A 22,611-nucleotide genomic window follows, 5' to 3' on the forward strand; every position below is an offset into this window, starting at 1 on the left:
AAATATAAGGAATTTGAGCTTTTGTAAAAAATTTAAAAAAATGAAATCGCACAGCCAAAATTTATGCACATGTAAAAAGTGTGAGATACAGACAGATTGACGCCTCCGTATAAGCCCCGATTGTGATACTCTCAGTGATGCGTGCTGAAGCCAGGAAAAACTGGACGAGTGTTCCTCTTGATATGTTTTCACACTGGAAAGTGACGGCCGCCTCCGCTATATCCCTTAACAACAGCAGAAGCACAACCCCTTCCAACAAGACTTCACACTCATTCATGAAAAATATACAGAAACACACCCATCCTTACATACATTAAACACCCTCACACACACACACACTCACGTACGCACACACAAATACACACACACTCGCACACATGCACGCACGCACAGAGAATGAAACACGCCAAACAGGTGTCTGAATCCAGATAAAAGCTGCTATAAAAGGTGTTGCCATTTAAAAGTTTGGTTTAAAACCCTCTCTGCATAGCTTTAAGTGTAATGGGTACCAATATGTTCTTAATCAGGACTAACAGGAGTATGAGCTGTGAGCCTCTGTGCTTCTCTCTCTTCTAATAGGATGTATGAGCTGTGAGCCCCTGTGCTTCTCTCTCTTCTAATAGGATGTATGAGCTGTGAGCCCCTGTGCTTCTCTCTCTTCTAATAGGAGGTATGAGCTGTAAGCCCCTGTGCTTCTCTCTCTTCTAATAGGAGGTATGAGCTGTGAGCCCCTGTGCTTCTCTCTCTTCCTGCCTTACCCAGGATGGCGAGCACAGTGTTGTCCTTGAGCACCTCCATGGACCCCGAGCACACGAAGTAGATGGCCTGCAGCGCGTCGCCCTGGCGGATCAGGAACTCCCCCGGCGCGCAGAACGAGGTCTTGATGATGAGAGACAGGGAGCGCAGGCAGCCGTGGCTCGCAGACTCGAACAGGGGCAGCTGCAGGACCTCCTTGTTCAGGTGCATGGCGATGTCAGCGCGGAGCTCGTCCGGGAAATCCTTCAGCAGCTGGGGGAAGGGGGAGAGAGAGAGAGAGAGAGGGGGGGAGAGAGAGGGAGAGGGAGAGAGAGGTGACGCAGTATACCTGGCACAACTTGAATTGTCTGCGACCTGCGTGGAACTTTAGTCACGTTCCACATAAGGTGGACTACTCCACTTTCTGTAGGGGTGTTATCTCTCGAATGAGCTATTCTGTCAATGTCAGCTTATGGCATTAATAAACATAATCACACAATTTCTCCCTTCAAATCCTCTCTGGCTCTAAAGAGAGCAACACATCTCCAGTGAGCGAGACGAATGAGCTGGTCAATGGGAAGTCGATTTTCTTTCTCAGCTTGCACACTGAAGAGCAAGAGAGCAGACAGGAAAGCCAGACCAGACATTTGAATACTAAGAGACACTGTGAAAAATAGAGCCAAAGGGGCTCCCGAATGGCGCATCTGGTAAAGCCACTCTGCGTGGAGTGCAGGATGTGCCCTATAGCCTGGAGGTCGCCGGTTCAGGCTATTCTATTACCGACCGTAGACGGGAGCTCCGGGGGGGTGGCGCATAATTGGTCGAGGGCCGCCCGGGGGGTAGAGGGCTTAGGTCGGCCAGGGTGACCTCGGCTCACCATGCACCAGCGACCCCTGTAGTCTGGCTGGGCACCGGCAGGCTTGCCTGTAAGCTGCCCAGAGCTGCGTTGTCCTCCGACGCTGTAGCTCTGAGGTGGCTGCACAGTGAGTCTGCAGTGTGAAAAAACACTTTGGAGGACAGCGTGTGTTCTTTGCTGCTCCCGAGTCAGCCCGGGGGTGGTAGCGGTGAGCTGAGCCTAAAAATAATTGGATATGCCAAATTGGCGATTACTAAATTAAAAAAAAATAAAAAATAGAGCCAGCACCTTGAAGGCTTTGTGGTTCTGTCCCCCCTCCCCCTGTACCTCGTTGACGTCGATGCCGTTGTTGACGGACCAGGTGGTCTGGAAGCACTCCAGCATGCGCTGCTTCAGCTGCTTGGGGATGCGGTGCACGCGGATGAAGTCCTTCAGGTCCTTGGTGCGCGTGTGGTAGAGTGAGCGGCGCGAGTACATGCGCTGGATAATCGCCGTCACATTACCAAACACCACCGCGTGCATCAGAGCTGAGAGGAGAGAGGAGAGAGGAGAGGAGGGGAGGAGAGGAGAGGAGTGGAGAGGAGAGGGAGGGGAAGGGAGGAGAGGAGAGGAGAGGGGAGAGAAGGGAAGAGAGGAGAGGGGAAGGAGGAAATGAGAAGAGAGGAGAGGGAAGGAGGGGAGTGGAGTGGAGGGAGCGGAGGAGAGAGGGGAACCAAGTTATTCAAAAAACTGGCCAATAGGGGCTGTGCTCCACACAACAAAAAACTTTCTCAAGCCCATGTAACAGCAGACAACTTTCATAGTGGACAATGTTACATTATTTTGCTTTAAAATGTCACCTACAGCAAGTTGCTTCATAAGCTACCAGCAAACATTGCCTGAAAGTTGCTTTGTTTTTCACAGGCTTAAGGATGCACCTTGTTTCCTGAAGTGGAAAACCTGCTGGGCACAGGAGTCAGTGTGTTCAGCATTTGGAGGCTGTGCTGCTCTCACCTCCGATGAGCATGGTGCAGATTGAGAAGATCTTCTCTGCGTCTGTGTTTGCAGACACGTTCCCGAAGCCCACGCTGGTCAGGCTGCTCAGAGCGAAGTACAGTGATGTCACGTAGGAGCTGCGAACAGAGGGCCCTCCTGTCAGCTCTGCAGCAGACTCACTCCCTTGGCTGGAGTTCAGGGAGGCCCCACCCAGCAGCTCCGCCCCCGACACGTTCCATTGGCTGGAGTTTTGCGGGGCTCCTCCCAGCACCGTCACATTCCCTGAATCAGGAGCTCTGAGAAGCGGGGCCAGGACGTAAGGGGAACCCAAGCGCTTTCCCAGCTCGTGGAGCCAGCCTGGGAGGGACAGAGAGAGAGAGAGAACATGAAACAAGTGTGTGACCCCTTAAAGAGAGACTGGATCTCACTGGATCTGTCATGTTTAAATCCAATATCTTCAGTGTATTAAAGATCTTTCTATGAAGACTCAGCATGGGTTTTAGCGGTCCTCGTTCTTTTTAACCTGCAGCAGTCACAGTTCCAGGGTCAAATGGTGTGTGGGCTGCAAACGCTTTCAAACTGCCGTGTGGAGATGCATTACTCTGCTGGGAAAGGGACTCTGTGAATAATTGACAGGTGTCAATGAGCTCTCTTTAATCCCATTTGAGACTGGAGTGGGTTCAACACTGAATGAGACTGACTGCATTAGACTGGGAGAAAGTGTGGTCTAGTGGTTATATAGCACTGCAGTGTATCCAGCACTCACGTCAAGATACAAAGCAGGGTCTAAGATGCAGCCCAGGGGAGAGTGGCATTACTGCACAGACAAGCTCAGAGCAGGAACTCATTAGCTGGGATGAGAGGTGTAAACATTGCTTTCTCTCTGAAGCATTTGTGGAAGCAAACTAAAAAGGGTTAGATGAACCCCAGTCTGAGTTGATTAGCTGCTGAAGTGATTGTGGATGTTCTGGTTAGCAGAATGGAGAGTGCATGCAGGAGCATGAAGGGAACATTGCGTGCTGTCAGTCTACTCCTGTGTTGTCTTGTTGTTTGAAGTATTTGTTCATGAACGCTCAATGAAAGAGAACATGCTGTTTGTTTACAGTCAGCACTGTGGACTGGAGCTGACTGTTTCATTCCTCTTTGTTGAGTTTACTTTGTGCCGTTTCGATCGATGTTCAGTGTGCTCCCCGGCTCTGTGAAACACGTACAGCTTTACTCTCCTTCTTTGTTCCCCAGGATATCAGAACTTCAGCCGAGCACCGTGGCTGTCTAATTTCAAACACAAAGCCTCATCTATTTTTAAGAGCACACTGCTCTAGTGGTCTACCTCTCTCTCTGTTCACATTATTACACATTTCATTGTAGAGTTGGCTGACAACACTACATCCATGAAATTCTGTTTTACCAGGGTCTATTCATTTAGTGTATTCACCTGCTTCCTCCCAGTCCCCAGCCCCCCCGCCCCCCCGCCCCCACTCCCCCAACCCCCCAGCCCCAAGCCCCCCAGCCCCCGGCCCCTGACTCACCGATGTCCCATGTGCCCGGGTCGTGCAGGTCAAGCTCTTTCTGTCCGATGAAGAACCAGATGCAGGCCATCCAGTGAGCAAGCAGCGCGAACATGAGCATGAGCAGAGTGAGCACCACGGAGCTGTACTGAGAGTACCGCTCCAGCTTCTGCAGGAGACGCAGGAGACGCAGCAAACGCACTGTCTTCAAGAGGTGAACCCCAAAATACTGAGGAGACAGAGGGGGGCGTGAGAGAGGGGGAGCGGAGAACCACTAAGTACTCAGAGGAGAGATAGTGAGAGGAATGACTCAATCAGCACCCTCAGTTTAAACCTCATTGTGTTCCTCCCACCCCACAACCCTGATGTATATTCCGCATTGTGCACAGCACCACCCTGTGGCCGTGCTGACTCACCACGCTGACGTTGAAGGCGTAGAGCAGGTCGAAGGGCAGCGCTGCGATCAGGTCCACGAAGAGCCAGGTGGTGGCATAGTGAACGCAGATGGAGCGTGGGTCATACACCACCTGGCCTGACTTGCTCACGTAGGTTGTCCGGAAGTTCAGCAGGATATCTGGAGAATGGAAAGCAGTCAGAGCTGGCAGCCCAGAAACCCACAGAAACCACTAAACTGCAGCCTCCTGCAAAACACAGCTGCAAACACCACCCTGGAGCACTATGGGAGATGTTGACAGCAAGGTTTCTTTTTTTTTAACCCTTAAGACATTTCTGAACCTGCGAAGGCCACTTGGCCCATCACTGATCACCTGGTTCCTAGTAGCTGATTGTCAAGTCAACTCTTAGATTCCAATGATTCAGCATGAGCAGCATGGCTGGGTACCGGCACTTTATTTGATCTAGTGAGAATTCAGATGGCCTGCAGCTACTGTTAAAGTGCTGTCTAACAAATCATGTCCCCACTTACAAGTCTTATTTTAAGATTGTTGTCTTGTGCACAAATATGTAAATCAAATCCTAAACAAAATATCCCTACCTCACTGGTAACATGAATGCCAATGACGTTGCCAGCCTCACAGAGAATGCAGGAGGCAGCATGCTAAAGCAATGAGAGCTAGCCCTGCACCTTGTGCACAGATATACAGCATGCTAACCTATGGCAAACAAGCCACAGATATACAGCATGCTAACCCATGACAAACAAGCCACAGATATACAGCATGCTAACCCATGACAAACAAGCCACAGATATACAGCATGCTAACCCATGACAAACAAGCCACAGATATACAGCATGCTAACCGATTACAAACAATCCCTGTGAAGGGGCTGTGCAGGAGCTGTCAAGCACACTCCATTACCACTCCTGATTGTGAAAGTAAGGCCCTTCTACACTGACATACAGGACTTGTACAATTTAATGTCAGAGCGGACTAACCGGGAATTAACCACATTAGCGAATCATCAGATCATGAAATACCCGAGGGAGCGCTGTGCAAAGAAAGTAATAAGAGAGTATAATGACAGGGTGACAGAAACTATAACGATGCCCTGAGCTCGCCCCTCAGTCCTTCACCCAGCAGGAACAGGATCTCCTCCGGCGCTGACACTGTGCTCCTGATTGTGATGAATGGCATAGCTGGACAGCAACAAGCCGAGGAGCGATCTGACTTTATTAACAAAGACAATGAGAAGAGGGGCGATCTGACTTCATTAACAACGTCAATGAGAAGAGGAGCGATCTGACTTTATTAACAAAGACAATGAGAAGAGGAGCGATCTGACTTCATTAACAAAGACAATGAGAAGAGGGGCGATCTGACTTTATTAACAAAGACAATGAGAAGAGGGGCGATCTGACTTCATTAACAACGTCAATGAGAAGAGGAGCAGAAAGCAGGGCAGCGAGGGGAGCCGCCGCCACACTGCTTCCAATGGGGTCTGGACCTGGGGGCCCCAACAGCAGTAACACGTGTATTGTATATGTATAGTGTGACAGACAGACAGATGGACGGACAGGCATGTGTATTGTATATGTATAGTGTGACAGACAGACAGACAGACAGGCATATGTATTGTATGTGTATAGTGTGACAGACAGACAGATGGACGGACAGGGCACCTGCTTTGTGCAAACGGGCTGTCACAATTCAAATTTACACAAGCTGCCTCTCCCGGTTTGCAAGTCAGCTTCTGTCTTGCTTTCCAGCCGTTCAGACTCAAGCAAGGTGCTTATAAAATTCAAGCAACGTCCAACAATCGGAGCTAGCGGCTGCCTCCTGAATATATTTATTACACTTCAAGGCTTCCATCCCCTCCCAAGGGCTTCATCGCACTGATACAGAACAGGCTTGATCTTCAAAAAAACCTTTGGAAGTGGAGTGGAGTGTGAGAGTGTGTGCATAGCTGTGAATTGGGAGTGGTTATTGAAGTGACAGGCTCTTCTGAGATGGGGGAGCTTATTTCCGGATAGTCACTTCACATTAGTGATCCCCAAGCTCGTCACAGCTCTGATCACGCAGCAAAGTCAATGGAGAGAGATTCACAGCGCTGTCACAACTGAGCAGGAGCAGCTCCACAGCTTCTCCAACACAGAGACCGGGGCACAGGGTCAAATGGGTCCATCCACCTGCAATGTGATAAATGTGCTGTGGACCAACTCCATTGAGAAGGATCCAGGTAATATATATAGTAAATATTGCACTGGATCAATGTTATTGAACAGAAGGGACTGAGCAGAGAATCGACAGAATTGCTCAATTAACAACACAGCATCGCTTTGAGACTTCCTCACACCTCTACAGCAAGAGCCTCTGCAGCAAGAGTGGCACACGCTGCAGTTTTTCTAATGTTAATTTAATAAAAAAAATGTATTAATAAAATTAATATCTGCCTAATATCTGCAGTCAGGCAGATAGATAGGCCCTGATTATTTTTATTTATTTCTTAGCAGACGCCCTTATCCAGGGCGACTTACAATTGTTACAAGATACCACATTATTTTGACATACAATTACCCATTTATACAGTTGGGTTTTTACTGGAGCAATCTAGGTAAAGTACCTTGCTCAAGGGTACAGCAGCAGTATCCCCATCTGGGATTGAACCCACGACCCTCCGGTCAAGGGTCCAGAGCCCTAACCACTACTCCACACTGCTGCACACTCCACACCCTGATGGTGCCTGCCTGCCTGTAGTCAGTGCCATTGTCCCCCACGAGTCACAATCACCAAAAGAAAAGAAAGAAAGGATAACGATTTGAGCGCCAATTTGAAAGATGGTGAACATAGTGAATGAGAGAAAGGACTTTTAGAATTTACTGTCAGCTAACCAGGGTCTGCCTATTTCATGAACTACTGAACTGTGAAATAGAGGAAGCGCTGAATAAAGACAGTCTAAAGAGAGTATTAGAGTATAAAGAAAGTTAAACGAAAGTGTCCAGAAAGATAACGGCAGGATAAAGAGAGTGTAAAGGATGTGCTCGGCTCGCCCCTCAGTCCCTCACCCAGCATGAACAGGATCTCCACCAGGATGTCGCTGACGCTGGGGGGGCTGCGAGAGGCGGAGCTCCAGTCATCCCGCCCCCCCACCACGCTGATGCACACGTTAAAGGGCACGGTCACTGCCACGTAAAAGGTGGCCAGCAGGATCAGCCAATCCCAGCCCGCCTTGAAGGTGCCGTAGTGCAGCAGGATGAAGCGCGACTTCTGAATGGCTGCAACCTTGTACTCTGGGACAGGGGGCTTCTCTCCAAACACATTCTACAGAGGGAGAGGGAGAGGAGGAGTGTGGGGAAAGTGAGGGGGAGGAGAGGGGAGAGGGGAAGGGAGAGGGGAAGAGAGAGGGGAAGAGTGAGGGGGAGGAGAGGGGAAGAGTGAGGGGGAGGAGAGGGGAAGAGAGGGGGAGGAGAGGGGGAGTGAGGGGGAGGAGAGGGGAGAGTGAGGGGGAGGAGAGGGGAGAGGGGAAGGGAGAGGGGAAGAGAAAGGGGAAGAGTGAGGGGGAAGAGAGGGGGAGGAGAGGGGGAGTGAGGGGGAGGAGAGGGGAAGAGAGAGGGGTAGTGAGGGGGAGGAGAGGGGAGAGTGAGGGGGAGGAGAGGGGAAGAGAGAGGGGGAGGAGAGGGGGAGTGAGGGGGAGGAGAGGGGAGAGGGGAAGGGAGAGGGGAAGAGAGAGGGGAAGAGTGAGGGGGAAGAGAGGGGGAGGAGAGGGGAGAGGGGATAGGGTAAGGGTGAGGGGGAGTGAGGGGGAGGAGAGGGGAAGAGAGTTAGAGATAGGGAGACACAGCAGCTGTTGAACAGAGTATTGCTATTAATCCTGTGCAGTAGAACTCATGTATTACAGCTGTTTTAATATAAAACTTCAATATGAATAAGGCTCATTTTGCCCCATCACCTCCCTCTCCCCCACCCCTGTAGACAGTGATCAATGCTGCACAGTGATACTCTCTCAGCCGTCCTGCACGCAGTGCTAGACTGGCCTCTCTGTTCTGAATGTTTCATTGTGTGCTGTGCTGTACTTAGTGTGCAACGCTGTGCTGTACTCAGTGTGCAATGCTGTGCTGTACTCACATTGTTGAGCTTGAGCTTGCCCTTCTCCTGTTTCTGTAGGTGTCCTGACAGGTGGTACAGAACGGCTCGGCTGCGCCGGCGGTTGGTGTTGAACCCGGGGGGGCGCGTGTCTCTGTACACCTCCTGACCCTCCTCGTCACCTGGGGGGAAACAGGAAGGGGGAGGGGAGTCCAGTTCAAGTGCTGTCAGACCCTCCCTTTTACAATGCCTCCGCAGTACCAGCTCTTTCTCCCTCCCTCCCTCTTCTCTTCCTCTGTCTCTCTCACCCCTCTCCCTCCTATCTCTGTTTGTCTTCCCCTCTCTCTCTCTCTCCCTCTTCTCTTCCACTCCCCTCTGCCCCTCTCTGTCTGTGTCTCTGCTGAGCCAGGCAGAAGCAGGCTCTTGTGTGAATCACTCGGATGAGTTCACTGGATGGATGTTCCTGTGTCTGCACTCATTTCGTTTGACAATCCAATTAGCTCAGCAGCACCGGGGCTTAATTGTAGGGAGCGTAGTTGTGGGAGTGATTAATTGAGTGGTGTGATTTTACTGCTCTTAATGATCGCTGCACAGGAACTGCTGTGAACTAGAGCTTCAAACTCCTAATCTCACTGGGAATTACAGAGAGAGAGAGAGAGAGAGAGAGAGAGAGAGAGAGAGAGAGAGAGAAAAGGAAATATCGTTCCAAATTTCCCCCACAGCCAAAAATGTCATAGAATTTGGATCTACAGTAACGGTATAGATATTTTACTGCTTTAGTTTTATATTTATTATAATCTGAGAATTGCACACTGATTGCGCTTTAGACACATCCAGTGACCAACATGCACAAAGCCAGCCTGTCTCTCTGCAGAATGCGTTTCTTATTGACTGGACCACATCACAATGAGGAAATAGGATGTGGCTGGGTTGGGAGGGAAGTTGTGAAGAAGATTATTGTCTGAAAATCTTGTCCTTTATTAACCTTGGGGTCTTGTGCCAAAACCTTCATTTCTTTAGTGAGGTGGTTTAGAAATGAATACTTGATGTATGAAACAAGGACAGAGAGTTCCTGGTGGTCATTTTTCAGAAATTCAGCTTTTACGGCTGGTGTCAGCAGGAATGGAAATAAGACTCCCATTGCACAGCAGTTTGATCCATTCCTGGTTTTACTATGTGTCCAAATAAAAAGCAAATTAAAACTATAAGTTGGACGATGATTATTTCAACAATGTCAAATTTTATTTTGGTATTGGAACTGTGATTATACCTTACTAGAATTTTTTTTTCTGCAAAAAAATCTTTGAAAAAATATACATTTTAATTTCTAATACCTTTAAGAAATGGCATTAGCTGGAGGCAGCAGTCAGCAAGGGCTTCTTTGTTCACTGAATAAATATTAACTTTGTAAATCCCCAGATCAGCACAGGGATTTGTGAGGAGCTTTGCTTTCTCTATCTGAAGAGCTGCATTCCCTTCTCACCCCCTCTCTCGTGTGTTCAGGGTCACTTCTCCTGTGCATTTCCTAAAAGCCCATTACAGGAGCCATTGCGCTTTAGAAACTGAGCTTCAAGTAATCTGGCACCTTGTCTTCAAATCCATTCCTTACAAAACAGAGGGCACCTGCTGGATTTCAATTATTATTTGATTTCAACTCTATACTGACTGATAACCCATTCTGACCACTATACCGTACTGCCTCTCTCCCAGTCCCTCAGATCTAACCACTAGACCACACTTCTCTGAGCGATCTTTTTTATCTACCTCCACTCCCAAGTCTCTCCCAGTTACACCCAGTCCCTCACAGCCCTCTCACCAGTGTCACAGCTGTTCCCAGTTGCCAGGCGTTTCTTGGTATCGGTGATGTCCTTGTGAGAGGCCAGGAACAGGACCACCTCGCTCTTCTCATTCTTAATTGGTACGATGTCCAGCAAGCACCAGAACTGGGTACCTGTCAGAGAGAGGGGGAGAGGGAGAGAGAGAGGGATATAGAGGGGAGGTGTGAAGGGAGAGGGGAAAGAGAGAAGAAGGATTTCAGTTCACTATTGATTAGGCAGTATAATAATTGCACCTGCTTTCCAAGGTGATCTGGATCGATGGGCAGGTCCAGGCTACCTGGGAAGAGTGCAGTGTTGCAAAGCCTCAAGGGCAGTGTGCACAGCACTGCAATCTACGAGAACAGCAAGCACTGCTTTAAATGCACTGTAGTGGAACCTCCCGCAGAGAGGGGATGAGCTCTGAATGCAGTCATGCTGGGCACAATCAATGTCTTTACACACAAATGCATTTGTACAATTTTTCTCATGAAAGTAGACTACAAAAAGCAAATGTTACAATAAAAGTAAAACATGAAACAACTTAAAGTGTCTGAAACATGGCTTGTTGTGCAGAAATACCTTTTTCAAAAGAATGTGTTCTGAAATGAGAGAGGGCTGTGCCTCCTGTATCGTTTCACATTTTGCACCATAGAGATCAACGATTTCATTGATTGAACAACAGTGCCATTCACATCTGCCACCATATGGATGTCCCTTTTTCTTATTGAATGTTGCACTCAGTGCACTCTAGAAGGATTTCAGCAGAGCGTGGTTTATTCTAGCATGAGGAATGGAGAAGCAGCAGCTAGGATGATGTCAGGAGTCTCAAAGCTCTGTTTGCTGGGTCGCTGTGCTGCAGGAGGTGTCGAGTATGAATGGGGAGATGCAGCAGCCTAATTTGGGGCTAAACTCGGAGACTGCAAGCAGGGAACCTCTGCTTGTTCAATCCTTGGTCAAGATATCTCGCCACATGCCCTCAGCTTATTGCACTCACATTTTACAAAATCTTTTTCCTCAGCAGTAGAGTAAACAGAGCTGCTCTGCTTTGCCTCTCTGAGAGTGTGTGTCTGGATTCCCTTATAAAAGTTTATTATGGTGAATTTGTACATTCATTTTGCAGGTTTTTCATGCTTTCTCCATAGTTATACAATGTATTTGCCACCATTTACTATGGTTTGCTTTTTTTGCAAGCTTTACCATACACATTGACTTCACCCCTTTCACTGTGAAAATAAAAATAACCTGCAAAAATACTGTGACAGAAAAAAACAAAAGTAACACAATCATTTCATACAGTATATAAAAAGCGAATGTCCTGAAAAAAAACGTTTTACATAAAACTCAAAAATATCTACAAATAAGCACCAAAAAATAAAATGAATAACAACAGACCAACAGAAGCCCTCCCTATCCATCCACCCAATACGCATGCCCGCGTCAGTGACACACTGTCGCTGGAGATGAAAAGCGCTCAGTGCCTACTGGCGCAGGTGCATAACACCTGTAACATGTTAAACCAGCGCTCAGCGCCGCACCGCCGCGGACCAGCAGCCAATTGTAAGCTAGCAAGCCAATATAGAAAGTGTCACATGACAATTGTTCGTGTGGTGTTTTAGCTTGCTGAAATCATCTTTCTAAACTTTATTTTTATTTTTGATGGCGCACATTGTAAGTGATATTCTGGAAGACGAGACTCCCTTTTCAAAGCGTGTAGAAACAAGCAATCAGCAGCAACAGTGCTTCCCGGCAGCTTTTGTCGAAATTCTCTTTTTATATTTATTTTCTGTTAACATTAGTTTATGGATAATCTTGTTTGCTTTTAAACCAATTAAATTGTTAAAAAAATAAAATTAAAAAATGACGACTATTCTATAGTCCATTCATTTTAATTCCGTACATGGTCTTGTTGTATAGTGCTAAAATATACACTCCCTTTTTTCTTTATATATTTACGGGAAATCTCGCTTAATATAAATTTTAGGAAATGACATGTCAGCACTGTACTTGCATCCAGAGCGCGTCTGCCGATGAAAATACAAATACGGCTAAAAACAAAACAGTATTCGGTTCAACAGAGACAGTTAGTAACTTAAAAACACACAAGCGAAATGCTCCGTGTCTGTCTGTGTAGTTTGAAATTTGAATGTGCCGCCCCTGCTTGTTCTGCGACGCTCAGCCAATAGGCAGGGACGGGACGTTGAAAAGAATTGTGGGAAATGTAGGATCAGGCATAGAAACAAAGGTATATTTCAAGGTCTTAAAACGACATTTCCCACAATTCTTTTCAACGTCCCGTCCCTGTCTATTGGCTGAGCGAATATCACTTACAATGTGCGCCATCAAAAATAAAAATAAAGTTTAGAAAGATGATTTCAGCAAGCTAAAACACCACACGAACAACTGTCATGTGACACTTTCTATATTGGCTTGCTAGCTTACAATTGGCTGCTGGTCCGCGGCGGTGCGGCACTGAGCGCTGGTTTAACATGTTACAGGTGTTATGCACCAGCGCAAGTAGGCACTGAGCGCTTTTCATCTCCAGCGACAGAGTGTCACTGACGCGGGCATGTGTATCGGGTGATCCATCACCACGCTTTCAGTATGCTTTATTACACTTCGCTGGGCTTCTACTGTGGGAATGTGAGTGTGTGTGAAACCCAAAGTGCTGAACGAGGTGAATTCCCTCTGGAGGGCAGGGCGCTCCCTCTTCCCCTCCCCCCTCCCTTCCTTGCCAGTGTCCTGCAGACACGTTTCTGTAAAGAGATACACACGCTCTCCTTGCGCTCATCGATCCAGCTCACAGTGATTGCTGTCACTGCTGTACCGACACATTCAGGAAACGGTTATAATACGATCTCCACAGTCTTTCCCTGCTGTGCAGAAGCGTGCATTAATAAATTGATGCTGTCGTGGCTGACCCCCACGAGGTGTTAATTCACAGTGAAGGTGCGGTGGTGCCCTTTACTCTTACAGTCGTCATAATCGTGTAACAATGGCACAGAACCTAGTTAAAAAATATTCGAGATTGTATGTGTCTGCAGAACCAAGAAACTTGTCTTTCCCATATACAGTAGTGTGCACATAAGGACTGTGAATTGCTGCCGATTTATTCAGATACATTTCATGTCAACGGCCACGGAACTGACGAGAACACTAGCCAGGGAACGCAGCGCACCAGACGAAGGCAAGCAAGGTAAGGAAGATCAGAGGCTGGCAGGCTGGTGCAGCATGGGGACACCACAGCCTCCTACCAGCACGAGAGCTCCATTGATATCACAGGTATAAGCGTTATTTGATACTGTTGAGGCGGTCACACTCATAGGAAATGCAATATTCAAAACTGCCACAAGCTTCTCTTGTGGGAAAGATTGCCTTGTAATTACAGAAGGCAGTGCTTGGTTACGTTTGAGCTGTGATTCATTAATTCCACAAGTAGAAATAGCAGCTGGGAAGTTATTAAGAGTCAAGCAAGCAGCAGTCTGAAAGACCAACAAACACAAGCCTTGCTCTTCTATTGACATCAGTGTACTGTAAAGTCCTCTTCAATATTCCAGCCACACCTGTATTCAGTATTAAGTGTGTCCCTTCGGTAGGAAGGCCAGCATCTTATTAAAGCCCCCCTTGTGTTGGTCCCTGGACTGACCTCAGTGGCAAGGCTATGTATAGACACACTCACAAAGACACACACCTCAGCTGATCTGAGTCGTGATGAGCCGACACTGTCGTTTACAGGAGGGCTTGCTGTGGTGCTTCCAATTTCACCGAATCAGAGCCGAGCTCCCTGCGAGCCCCTCAGGCTCAAGATTTGCTTTCATTTGAGATTAATTATTTCAAATAAATGTAATAAACCGTGTACGATACAGCCCATTTATCAATTAGATTATATCAATTCAGAAGCGCCTGAGGTCACAGTCTTCTTTAAAGAACACACTGCACACACTGAGAAATGAGTGGTGCTACAGCTCAGTCCTGCACCTGCTCCTTCTACCTGCTCCCAGCATGCTTTTGTGACCTTGTTTCTGAGTCTTTGAATAAAATATGTATTTGAGACTCTGAGGGGCTGTCAGCAGAGGCCACTATATTTTAAAAAGGGTTGATTTAAATATTTTACAGTGATTTATAATTCCACGGAAACAAAACAAACCTTGGAGCAGAGCAGTGTCTTATATATCAGCGTGTTGTGTTCTGCTTGTGTAACTTGCATGCGTGAATGCTGGAGTCCTGCTAGAACAGTTTAAATTAATGATGTTACACTCCTGACAGGAAAACAGTTACAAAAAGTAAAACTACCATTACTTCACAGGCTTCTCTTCCTTTATAACTTCTGTGACGTCCTAGTGAGATGGTTATGTGGAATAGAGCAACTGCATACTCGCTGCAGGACAGTGTGGGGACAGTGTGTGCTGGACAATGTGGAGACACAGAGTGTGGGGACACAGAGTGTGGGGACAATGTGGGGACACAGTGTTCTCACTGGTCTCTGTTGAGAAGCCAGGGAACATGTGTGTGTCTGTGTGTCTGTGTGTGTGTGTCTGTGTGTGTGTCTGTGTGTGTGTCTCTGTGTCTGTGTCTCTGTGTCTCTGTGTCTCTGTGTGTGTGTGTGTGTCTCTGTGTGTGTGTGTCTGTGTCTGTGTGTGTGTGTCTCTGTGTCTGTGTGTGTGTGTGTCTGTGTGTGTGTGTGTCTGTGTGTGTGTCTCTGTGTCTGTGTGTGTGTGTGTCTCTGTGTCTGTGTGTGTGTCTGTGTGTCTGTGTGTGTGTGTCTCTGTGTCTGTGTGTGGGTGTGTCTCTGTGTCTGTGTGTGTCTGTGTGTGTTTGTGTGTCTGTGTGTGTGTGTGTGTGTCTGTGTGTGTGTGTGTCTGTGTGTGTGTGTGTCTGTGTGTGTGTCTCTGTGTCTGTGTGTGTGTCTGTGTGTCTGTGTGTGTGTGTCTCTGTGTCTGTGTGTGGGTGTGTCTCTGTGTCTGTGTGTGTCTGTGTGTGTCTGTGTGTCTGTGTGTCTGTGTGTGTGTGTCTGTGTCTGTGTGTGTGTCTCTGTGTCAGTGTGTGTCTGTGTCTGTGTCTGTGTGTGGGTGTCTCTGTGTCTGTGTGTGTCTGTGTGTGTCTCTGTGTGTGTGTGTGTGTGTGTGTGTGTGTCTGTGTCTGTGTGTGTGTCTCTGTGTCAGTGTGTGTCTGTGTCTGTGTGTGTGTGTCTGTGTCTGTGTGTGGGTGTCTCTGTGTCTGTCGGCGTGTGTCTCTGTGTCTGTGTGGGTGTGTGTCTGTGTGTGTGTCTGTGTCTGTGTGTGTGTGTGTCTGTGTCGGTGTGTGTGTCTCTGTGTCTGTGTGGGTGTGTGTCTGTCTGTGTGTGTGTGTGTCTGGTGTGTCTGTGTGTGTTTGTGTCTGTGTCTGTGTCTGTGTGTGTGTGTGTGTGTGTGTGTGTGTGTCTGTGTCTGTGTGTGTCTGTGTGTGTCTGTGTCTGTGTGGGTGGGTGTCTGTGTCTGTGTGTGTGTGTGTCTGTGTCTGTGTGTGTCTGTGTGTGTGTCTGTGTCTGTCTGTGTCTGTGTGGGTGGGTGTCTGTGTCTGTGTGTATGTGTGTCTTACCCGTCTTCTTGTAGAACACCAGTTCCGTCTTGAACTCTCGGCGCTCATCTAGTGCGTTCTGGATCTGTGCGATCAGCTTGTCACTGGTCTCGGCCCCGTACAGGAAGTGACATGCGCAGCACTTCTGCATGAGCTCCGCCCTTGCATAGCCAGTCAGCTCGCAGAACCCGTCCGAGCAATACACGATGGGGTAGAGAGACTGGACCTGCGCATTGCCCAGCACGAAGTTACTATCTGAGAGAGAAAGAGAGGGGAGGTAGGGTTAGTGTGAGTGAGATGGAGGGGTTAGTGTGAGTGAGGGTGGGGGGTGGTAGAGAGACTGGAAATACACTTTCCCCAGCACAAGAGGAGATAGAGAGGGGAATACAGTTGACGTGGGGGAGTTCAAATCAATAAACCAACACTCTTCTGAAGAACCCCTCTTACCTCTCCTACACACCGAGCCTCAAACTGTCCATGAGCTCCGAGCGAGTCCCTCCAGCAGTTACACAACCAAACACATTGACCACAAACACACTCTGTCCCCACTATTGACCACAATAGCATGTTTCTGTGATTCAGTGTGTCTGTGTTTCAGTGTGTCTGTTTGTGTGTTTCAGTGCTTCAATGTGTGTGTGTCTGTTTGTGTGTTTCAGTGCTTCAATGTGTGTGTTTCAGTGTGTCTGTTTGTGTGTTTCAGTGCTTCAATGTGTGTGTTTCAGTGTGTCTGTGTTTCAGTGTTTGTGTTTCAGTGTGTGTTTTTTTTAGTGTGTCTGTGTTTTTCAGTGCTTCAGTCAGTGTATGTGTCTCGACAAGTATTCATAACTTTATTTCCACGCCATTTACCATATTCCTATCTGGAGGGTGTCACACTGTGTGCTATGAGCCAATCAGTGTTGGTCTGAAACCAGCTTCCCACTGGGTCTGTGCGAGTGAGCTCCAGAGCAAGCTGCATTTGAAATAACACTTAAAAGGAAATCTCTGAAATCACAAGTCTAGCTGAAAACTACACACTACCCACAAGCTGAAAACACTGTTCACTCGAGATACGGAGCAATCAAGCAGAAAACCAGCCCCCGCTGTTTCCACTGTGTGACACGAAGGAGCCAGGAGAACCTCAACAGGTCATTAGCGCAATTATTTCAGAAGAGACAAATGCACACAATAACGGTATCAAACCAGACACAAGGAACTCAGGGATTATTTCTGCGGCTTGGAAGTAGTCTTGAGTTGTTATTTTTAAATAAATTTTAGAAATGTAGCTCTGAGAATCTAGCCCTGATTGTGTGAAACGTGCATGCAGCTCTTAGTGCTTCTGAGCAGGTCCAGACCCAGGGTGAGAAAGACCAGCTAGCGTTCTGTCCAGCGCCCTGAGTGTGCCAGGGATCATGCTTGCCGGGGTAGTTTTAATACTACTAATAATAATGATTCTGCTGAGGCTGCTGTGCTCTTTCAACTCTTCACAGGATCCTTTCAGATGTATGCAGCTCAACATGTTCAGATCTCTGAGCTCTCTCACGCAGCTCAACAGGTTCAGGTCTGAGCTCTGTCACATAGCTCAACATGTTCAGATCTCTGAGCTCTCTCACGCAGCTCAACATGTTCAGATCTCTGAGCTCTGTCACGCAGCTCAACATGTTCAGATCTCTGAGCTCTCTCACACAGCTCAACATGTTCAGATCTCTGAGCTCTCACACGCAGCTCGACAGGTTCAGATCTCTGAGCTCTCGCACGCAGCTCAACATGTTCAGATCTCATGAGCTCTCTCACGCAGCTCGACAGGTTCAGGTCTCTGAGCTCTCTCACGCAACTCGACAGGTTCAGATCTCTGAGCTCTCGCATGCAGCTCAACAGGTTCAGGTCTGAGCATTTGCACGCAGCTCAACATGTTCAGGTCTGAGCTCTCTCACGCAGCTCAACATGTTCAGATCTCTGAGCTCTTGCATGCAGCTCAACAGGTTCAGATCTCTGAGCTCTCGCATGCAGCTCGACAGGTTCAGATCTCTGAGCTCTCGCACGCAGCTCAACATGTTCAGGTCTGAGCTCTCTCACGCAGCTCAACATGTTCAGATCTCTGAGCTCTCGCACACAGCTCGACAGGTTCAGATCTCTGAGCTCTCGCATGCAGCTCAACATGTTCAGATCTCTGAGCTCTCGCATGCAGCTCAACAGGTTCAGATCTCTGAGCTCTCGCACGCAGCTCAACATGTTCAGATCTCTGAGCTCTCGCACGCAGCTCAACAGGTTCATGTCTCTGAGCTCTCGCACGCAGCTCAACAGGTTCAGATCTCTGAGCTCTCGCACGCAGCTCAACATGTTCAGATCTCTGAGCTCTCGCACGCAGCTCAACAGGTTCATGTCTCTGAGCTCTCGCATGCAGCTCGACAGGTTCAGGTCTGAGCATTCACACGGAGATCAACAGGTTCAGATCACTGAGCTCTTGCATAGCTTAAAATAATGAATCCCCGAGTCCATTACTCTGGCATAGCAAGTCAAGTAATACTGTTATTAACTGTTATTGACATCCTGGCTATAGGGCACATCCTGCACTCCACACGGAGCGCCTTTACTGGATGCTCCACTCGGGAGCCCCCCTGTTATTAACTTTTTAACTTTTAAAGAACTCTACGCTTCACAACCTACAAATTAATTTTAAAAAAATCTAAAACAAATTAAACACAAAAAATGGAACCAAGGAAAGAACTACTGAAATGGAATCCTGTTGAAACAAATATAAGTTGTAAAATAAATCTATATATAAATTAAAGAAAGTCTATATCAGTGAGAGAACGCCTGCGAGGGAGGGTGGATACAATGATTGTATTATAATTGGATATGACCCTGATATTATGTGATACAGCCATCTGAAGCTTCTTTGTATCAGATAGGTTGCATTAGATGGAAATCATATGGCATTACAAAAAAGCTGCTGTTTAACTTTTCTCTTCCATTTAAGATCAGAGCAGCCAGTAAGACCAGGAGCTGCTCTGAACTCTATACTGTGAATTTCTCTCCTCTCTCTCTCTCTCTCTCTCTCTCTCTCTCTCTCTCTCTCTCAGCACCCTATGCCATATTCTATATGTATCAGATAGAAATTGTCACATTAAGATTAGCTATATTGTTTAATTATTCTTATTTAAGTATATATTGTAAAAAATTGTATATATACTAGGCTGCTGTGTGATACAAGCACATTCCGACCCTCAGTGTAAGTCAGTGCCCCGAATTGGATATCAGCTTGTGTGGTATCCTGTATGATATTCTCCTACCCTATGTACTAGTCTGTATGCGAGACAGTGATGGTGCAGAGAGTCCAGGAGGAGTGGGTCGAAGAGCAGCCTCATATAATATTATATCAGAGACATCGCTAGAGTAGAGTGCTTGGGAGCTTTTTGACTGGAAGATCCAATTCAACTGAGTTTGGGTAACTGTGTCACAAGGCTGTGTAAATCTTTAATCGGGACAGTCTTGTGGATGTATTAAAGCAATCACATTTCCTTCCATTATTCAGCAGGAACTGATTTAGCTGATAAGTGGAGTGGCATCCTTGCAAGGATATTGAAGTGTTTAACAGAGCATATCTGAGTGCAGCTCCCTGACAGTCCCAACGTTCAGAGAAGGGACAGAGCAGTCCCATCGATCAGAGCAGAGAGAACAGTCCCATTGTCCAGAGCATGGACAGAGCAGTCCCATCGCTCAGAACAGGGACAGAGCAGTCCCATTGTTCAGAGCAGGGACAGGGCAGGGACAGAGCAGTCTCATCGTCCTGAGCAGACAGAACAGTCCCATCACTGAGAGCAGGGACTAAGTGAAGAGAGTGTCCAGGACCGCAGGGACGCCAGCCACAGCGCTGGACAGAAACCGGACGGGGAATTCTACCCTGGTAAATTTGCATGGCCTGTGGTTATACTATGCATTTATTATGGTTTTCCAGGTTTTTTTAAGTATGCTTTATCATACCCCTCTGGGCTTTGCACTGCATATGCTTTATTACACTTTGTTATGCTTTTACTATGAGAAACTTTTAGAAGGGAGCACATTAGAGACATAAGCCAGTTCACCTTTCGCACTTTGCTGTAAAACAATACAGACTTGTTCTCAGAACATTAGGGACTGTTCAAATAATCTGTCTTCATCAGTGCAAATTAGATCTGCAAAAAAATAAAACAGCTAGCCTATTAGCAATGTGTGCTCCCATGTAAAGAAAAAGCCTCTTAATTACAAACCATCTATAAGCCTTTGAAAAATTGTTTTAATGAACGCTGCCCTCTAATGATTATCTAACGATTGAGGTAACTGAGCTCAGACAGCAGAGCTGTGAAGAGTTCCACTGTTTATATCACTTCACATTGAAGAGGGGAGGGAAACAGGGCCAGATCATTAGGAGTCCATTAAAACAGGGGTATGGATGGCAGACAACACCTCAAGTACCAGCTCCAAATGTGCTAACCCTGAATACTTGAACATGGTCACTGGTAATTAAGCAAAGAGGTGCTTCAGGCAGGGAACTCACTTTTAGCCTTAGATCAAACCATGTAAACATTAAGCAGATTTTAGGAGCTTCCAATACCAGAACAAACCGCCAGTTGAATAGCTAGTATTTTATTTGTCTTCCAATAAACAATACGTCCAGTGATCTGCAAGGAAGGGATTTATATCTGACCTGCTACGTCCCTGCTGTGCACGACAGCTCATCCTCCTCCCCAGCCTCCACCTGCTTTTTGGCTGCTATCCTGCCCCCCTGCCCATGGCTTTCCTACAGCCAGCCTCTCCACTTATCTACAAGCTAATTTATGGGCAGGGGTACCTCGAAAAGTGAGGCCAAAACGCCAAAGAATGCAGTGTAGAAATATGTATAATGTAGTAGTGTTGTCTAAGCTTTAATAAATCATCTATCACATGAGTTTCCTGACTGAACAATAATTTCATAACCATTGCAGAAAAAAACAAAACGCGTTATTCTGGAAAATCCATTTTATTATGGAGCCGAACCGTTAGATAACCATAGCCTCCCCAGCAATGGCAACCCTGTGGATTTGGAACCACTCTATCTGGCACTGCAATGTGATATCATTGATTAAAGTGAAAGTCTAAATACCTTTAATAAAAGTTATAGCAGAAGAGTGATGATGACATCGCTGTGGCGTGTTCCTTGTTAATAATGGGACTCCTTCGTTCAAATAATGACTCAGGAGTTTCATTATTACCTTGTAACACGTCAGACCAATGCCATTATCCCTTAAATATACCATAATATAATAAAATTAGCAGTGAAGTGTAATCCAGCACTCACATCACCCATCACTGCCCAACACACACTTCTGCGGTGAAGTTTAATCCATCACTCACATCACCCATCACTGCCCAACACACGCTTCTGCGGTGAAGTGTAATCCAGCACTCACATCACCCATCACTGCCCAACACACACTTCTGCGGTGAAGTTTAATCCATCACTCACATCACCCATCACTGCCCAACACACGCTTCAGCTGTGAAGTTTAATCCATCACTCACATCACCCATCACTGCCCAACACACGCTTCTGCAGCAGGTACAAATGGACTCCATGTGGCGACCCCGGACGTCATCGAATGGCTTTCCAAACTCAGCATACAGCTAGAAACTCGATCTATTGCTTTTGAAATGCCATGCGAAAGAGAGAGAGACTCTTGGAAATGGGTCCCAGTCGTAATTCTGTGGACCTGAAACAGTAGGATTACAGACTTTGGACCGTAACCGTGTGCTTTATTCACAAAGCATTTACTCAAGAGTTATTTAAAGACTATTTTATTCCAAACTGCTTTGATATGTTAAATAACATTTACATTTCATTAAAAGCTGAATCCAATAAAACCAAACTAAGCCTTGAAAATATCCCATGTTAAAGCTTTGTGAATAAGGCGCCATGCGTCATATAACTTCAAACTGGATCATGGTGAATCAACCTTTGAGGCTCTCTGCTCCAGCACTGTCAGATCATTTCCATTTCCATTTGTAATGTGGAGCAAATGACTTGAAGAATGAAAGCTCTTATTTAACTGGAAGTGTTCCATGTCTCTGTGTTGTACAGTATTGTCCTCGACACACACCCTGAACTCAACGGCCCTTCCTTATGGATATTTTATAAGAGCAACATGGACAAGAAGCTTCTTAGATATAAATGATGCAGATTTATTAAAAGAATACACCTTTATTTGGTAAAGTGGTGTTTTGCAGTACAGTTTGGGATTAATATTGTAAAATAACAAATCGTTGCACAGAATGGTTCTTTTGCAAAACATCATGATTTGAGCATGAAATCTTTCTCTGCCAATTTAAAACTCCGATCTGCCCACGAAGGCGGTTTCCTGAGATAATTGGGGGGAATGGCTGAGAGTGAGGGGGGTATTCAAGAACGACAGCTGCTCAGTATTGAAGAGCTACACTGCAGATTAGCGTGGGTTACTCTTTCCTGTAAAATCAGGACACAATATGATTTACTAAATATTAGGTGCAGCTGTAGATGTTCTTCTACATTATTCCCATGGAGGGATTCTAAATCAAGATTTACAAACTAGAATGACTGTTCAGCCATAAACCACAAGCGGATAATTCTCAGGAAAACAATCGAATATTAAAAGCTGCGTGGGAGGAGGGGTCAGGAAGCAACCTGCTGGCCAACAGGGGGGTGCAGAGAGTTTGGA

At 46.8% G+C, this 22,611-nt stretch overlaps 1 protein-coding gene across 1 annotated transcript in view; it reads right to left on the reverse strand.

The window, feature by feature from the left end:
• LOC117426223 (potassium voltage-gated channel subfamily H member 8-like) overlaps positions 1-22,611 on the reverse strand; it is a 56,949-nt gene that overhangs the window by 10,509 nt on the left and 23,829 nt on the right. The window contains exons 3-11 of the mRNA XM_059033913.1: positions 15,947-16,180; positions 10,372-10,506; positions 8,598-8,737; positions 7,538-7,793; positions 4,491-4,648; positions 4,096-4,303; positions 2,585-2,923; positions 1,919-2,118; positions 759-1,008 (exon numbers count right to left, since the gene is read on the reverse strand). Of these exons, the coding sequence (XP_058889896.1) occupies positions 759-1,008; positions 1,919-2,118; positions 2,585-2,923; positions 4,096-4,303; positions 4,491-4,648; positions 7,538-7,793; positions 8,598-8,737; positions 10,372-10,506; positions 15,947-16,180 (1,920 nt within the window). The remainder of the gene's footprint in view (positions 1-758; positions 1,009-1,918; positions 2,119-2,584; positions 2,924-4,095; positions 4,304-4,490; positions 4,649-7,537; positions 7,794-8,597; positions 8,738-10,371; positions 10,507-15,946; positions 16,181-22,611) is intronic.

The sequence above is a fragment of the Acipenser ruthenus genome, chromosome 11 (genome assembly GCF_902713425.1).
Source record: "Acipenser ruthenus chromosome 11, fAciRut3.2 maternal haplotype, whole genome shotgun sequence".
Lineage (NCBI taxonomy): Eukaryota > Metazoa > Chordata > Actinopteri > Acipenseriformes > Acipenseridae > Acipenser > Acipenser ruthenus.